This window comes from Macaca mulatta, chromosome 1, assembly GCF_049350105.2.
Source record: "Macaca mulatta isolate MMU2019108-1 chromosome 1, T2T-MMU8v2.0, whole genome shotgun sequence".
NCBI lineage: Eukaryota > Metazoa > Chordata > Mammalia > Primates > Cercopithecidae > Macaca > Macaca mulatta.
Genome location: NC_133406.1, coordinates 114,202,896 through 114,207,610, shown reverse-complemented (window position 1 = coordinate 114,207,610; position 4,715 = coordinate 114,202,896). Strand labels below are relative to the sequence as shown.

The following is a 4,715-nucleotide window of genomic DNA, read 5'->3' as shown; positions in this document are numbered from 1 at the left end:
GTATAATAAGAAATAAATACTCTGAAAGATTTTTTCAGCCAGGCATCGTCTAGAAATCCATTACAGAGAACATGAGATTTAGACTGGCACTCAGAAGTATTCTCTGAAGAGGAACCAAGAAAGACAAGAAGTAAGACAGAAAGAAAGAAAGAGAGAGAAAGAAAGAAAGAAAGAAAGAAAGAAAGAAAGAAAGAAAGAAAGAAAGAAAGAAAGAAAGAAAGAAAGAAAGAAGAAAGAAAGAAAGAAAGAAAGAAAGAGAGAGAAAGAAAGAAATAAGAAAGAAAGAAAGAAAGAAAGAAAGAAAGAAAGAAAGAAAGAAAGAAAGAAAGAAAGAAAGAAAGAAAGAAAGAAAGAAAAGGAAGGCAGGCAGGCTGAGTAAATAAAAGGAGGAAGACAAAGATACAGAGAGGGAAAGGGAGGAAGAAAGAGAGGGAGAGACAGACAGACATCAGACAGGATAAAAGCCAGTTCACCATACAATAAATCCATCCATTCAGCAGAGGAGGAACATAATGAAAGGAAGTTCCAGAAGTTAAGCATAAAGTGATGGGATAGGTTCAAGTATACACAGGGACTTGAATGCTGGCTAAAGGAATTTAGCCAGAACACCCTGAAGAGTGTTCTGGAAGAACATTTAATAGGGCAATTATTCATTAAAAACATAAAGCAAAATAAAAGAGATTTTTAAAATATATTTGAGGAGTTACTTCAGGAATAGCCAAATGATTTGGGATATCTGAAAGAAATTGACTGAAGAGAAACCCAGACACTTGGGAAGCCGAGCAACTTCATTTGAGGCTGGGGACCTGAAGATATCTGCTGCTCAGAGAAACAGTCTCATGAATAGAGACCAGGAATGAGATGGGATTATTTTCAGAGACGGGCTCCTGTCTTCAGACCAGGTTGGGACTCTGATAATGGTGGGAGCCACATCACTTGAGAAACTACCATTCTAATTTGGTACATTTAAAAGGACTAGTTCTGTTCTCAAGCTACAACTACAATTAGCCTATTTACCCATCTTTCACTTACAATCTTGTGTTACCTATTAATTTGTCTGTATTCTCTCTAGAGTGAAAGCTTTGAAACATGATATAGACATCTTATTCTTTCTTATATCCAGTACATAGTTGGGACTTAATAAATATCAAATCACAGAATTATACTCATAGACACAATCTGAACCAGGAAGAGAAGTGGAGTGGGATTAGAATAAGAACATTACATTTCTGTGGTCCTGATTTAAAACTGGCTGGACTTGTAAGCCTATCTGGAAGACAGTGCAGCTGAGGGTCCTCAAACGGGCTCACTTTATGAGCTAGGCAAATCTAGATGCTGAACACACACCATCTATATGTGATGAAATTCACTGTACTGAAAAGGAGGGGGCTTAGAAATTTTTGTGGGCAATTTATTATGGGAGGTGGTCTGGGAGAGATATAGAGGAGGCAGGAAGTGTAGTTTGCCTAGGGTAGGGCCCCCAGAAAGAACCCTCAGCCCTAGGTAGAGTCAGTAAGAGTTGGGTACTTGCTAGTTAGCCTCAAAGAAATGCATTGTGATGTGTGAGGTCTCTGAAGCATGTGTTTAAGTGGTGCAGGTCTTGGGTGGGGAAAAGGAGCAACTGGTGCATTGAGACCAAAGTTACTTTGCCTTCCTACTAACGCTTAGTGCAAGGGAAGCACTTCTGAGGTGCAATCAGAGTTATTTCTGGTGTCTGAGGGAAGAAAAGAGGAGAAAGAGAAGGAGAGAGAAGGAGGAGAAGGAAGTAAAGGAAGATGGGGTCTTTCCCTGAGGCTGTCTAAATCAGGCACTCTCTCTCCAGGGCTCTACTCTAACAGGGTGAGCGAGGTTTCATACCATTCTCCCACCTGCTCTTTCACTCACAAAGATCTTCTCTTTCTCCATCCAAACTGCATCTCAAAGCTTTCCCAGATGTAGCAATTGAGACCTGATGATCCTGCCCTGCTGAATTTTGGGATCCAACATCTGCTCCTTTTCTGGCCTTGTCCTATTTCCCACCCTGGTCTTCATACCCTCTCCCATACCCCAAACCTACTCGCCTTTGTCCTATACATGATCTGAAGTACTTTGAGGACTGCCCCTACTGTCAGAATGTTCCTTGTAATTGCTCATCTTTTTATTTACCCAATTGTTTCCTGAATAGCTACTATGTGTCAGGCATCAGGAATACAGAGGCAGGTGAGGCTCAGTCTTGAGCAGCAGGGAGTTCCATCAGTGCCTTTTAACTTAGCTGTGCACACCAGGAGCAATTCTGTGATGGAAGCATCCAGAGGTAAGGAACTGTATTTAGATGAGAATGTTCCCAATTTAAGCACTGCCAAAACATGATGATCTCAATTTTCATGAAAAGTGAAGAACTTTTCACTCTGTGGAAGGCTTTTCCAGAATGTCCCTTGATAATTCCAAGAAGAGCTCCCCTTTTGCATTTAAGAGACAGCAGGTGTGTGAAGGTTTTACTTTCCACCCTCTGCTCAGCCTATTGTGTAAGGTGAGGTCCATGCACAGAGTTCCCTGTAGTATTTATGAAAGGGTGTTCACAAATGCCTTAGGGGAGAATGATGGAAACAAGAAGTCAAGGTCTGATCCCCAAAACAAAATGAGTTGGGCTTTATTTTCTTCCTATTTTTTTTCTCCTGAAACACAAAGTCTTTTCTAATGGCTCATAGACTGTTTCATTCAACAAATACTAATGAGCATTTTTCTTTGTGTCAGGGACAACATCAGGCTCTAGGAATGCAGAAGTGATAAAGGCAAGGTCCCTGTCATCAAATAACAGCTTAACAGATGAAATAGGATATGTATCTTGGTCACGTGACCCAAAGCAATAGTAAAGGCTTTGAGATATAGCTATAAAGGTCAGAGGATGAAGGACTCAGATGTAGTTGGAGCACTGGGCCAATCTCCACAGAGGTGATGACACGGAATGGGATGCTGACAGTCATGGATGATGGGTGGGAAGTAGACAAGGAGGGTCTTCCTCAGACCCTGGGGGTTGTTGAACCCAATTTTTCCCTTCAATTCTACATAGAATTCAACAGCAGCTGCAACCCGCCCAAACCCCCAAAGACATCATCCAGACTTAGCCAGTGTACCCACTTCTATGTAGGCCAACCTGAAGGCCCCAGCTTTCTGCTCACTTACTCACCTGCAGATGCCTTTGAACCCTATCCTAGCTACATGTAGGTCTTGGGTGGGGAAAGTCTCGCACTGGGAATTGTGAAATATCCAGATCAATCATCTGCCCCATGGCTGTCCTCCAATGACATGTGGTCTGGAGGCTTCAGCTGGAGGATATATAAAAGAGCCTCTTACTTCCTGGAAACACAAGGCCTCCAGACTCCTCCTGGGATAACTTGTCCACACATCTTCCACTAGGGTAAGGCTACTTCTGGCTGAAGAGACACTTGGATGTAGCTCAAGTCCTGCTAAGGCAGTACTGATCTCTCCTCTTGTCTCTTCCCAGGGAGCTGAAAAGCCAGGTAGGAGATGCTTGGGGTAGAAAGAAGGGAAGGGAAGAGGATCCCAGCAAAAGAAAGACCCCAAATCATCTAACATGAGAGAAAGCCATAGAAGTTAGAGGGCCAGAAAAGCAGAGATGGGACCGTCAGATTTAGGAGTTTGGGGACAGAATAAGACTGAGTAAAGAAAGAGCAGAGACTTGGCTCTCCTTTGCATTTGACTAGGAGGACATTGGGCTGGGAAAAGCAAACTGTCAGCTCAACTAAGTACAATTTGTCTTTTTTTTTTTTTTTAAAGGAAGCATATATCATCAACATGGTTATTAGTAAGTGAGTCCCCTGGGAAGATTTACTCCCCAAATATTTAGTCCTTTCAAGTCTGTTTTTCTCCTCCTGAGATGGAGTTCAGTGGGTTGCAAATGCTGGACTCCGTTTTTGACAGCTCCAGCTCATGGAGGAGAGAAACAGAAGCACAAGCTGCCTGGGTCCCTGAAATAACTATTTTTCTTCCAGATTCGACCTGGTAGCCAAGCAATGTCACAGCAGAAGCAGCAATCTTGGAAGCCTCCAAATGTTGCCAAATGCTCCCCTCCCCAAAGATCAAACCCCTGCCTGGCTCCCTGCTCGACTCCTTGTGGTGCTCCCCATTCAGAAGGCTGTCATTCCAGTTCCCAAAGGCCTGAGGTTCAGAAGCCCAGGAGGGCTCGTCGAAAGCCGCGCTGCCTAAGTGGGGGCACAACCTACCACTGCAAAGAGGAAGAGTGTGAAGGCGACTGAGCCCAGAAGAGTTGAGGCACAGGTGCAGTTGCTCTTTCTCTACCCCTACTTTGGGTATATGTAATTTCCCCTTGGAAAGCCAGGCCCTCAACCTCTCATTTGGGCTGAGAAACACTTCCTGATCCCCAGCTCCAGAGAGGCGAGAACTAGGCTGAGCCACGCTGCTGCTGCTCTCGTCCACTTGCCCCTTCAGCACAGCAACAATAAAGCTGCTTTACTTGGAGCCCTGACTTCTGTGAGTTCTTGAGACCCCTGCTCAGATGTGCTGAGACCCCTGCCTCAACCCAAGTGCACAGTGCTTCTCCTCCTTCCTCTTAAGGCAGCTGATGGTATTTTAAAGAAGCAGATGTTTTTGGGATTTATGCCGCAGTTTCCAGCAGCCTCACAGCCATCAACCCATGTCATTGCATGATTCTAGCACCAAAGACTACAATAAACATATATTGAGCACCTACTGTG

General features: G+C 43.9%; 1 protein-coding gene across 1 annotated transcript; it reads left to right on the top strand.

The window, feature by feature from the left end:
• Window positions 1-3,344: 3,344 nt before the first annotated feature.
• On the top strand, window positions 3,345-4,479 carry LCE6A (late cornified envelope 6A). Its single transcript, XM_015151327.3, has 2 exons — window positions 3,345-3,500; window positions 3,993-4,479. The coding sequence occupies exon 2, from the start codon at window positions 4,014-4,016 to the stop codon at window positions 4,254-4,256; it is 243 nt and encodes an 80-aa protein (XP_015006813.1). The 5' UTR covers window positions 3,345-3,500; window positions 3,993-4,013; the 3' UTR covers window positions 4,257-4,479.
• Window positions 4,480-4,715: the final 236 nt, after the last annotated feature.

Excerpts from the sequence above, each read along its gene's own strand:
- LCE6A (XM_015151327.3), top strand. The coding sequence starts at position 4,014 with ATGTCACAGCAGAAGCAGCAATCTTGGAAGCCTCCAAATGTTGCCAAA.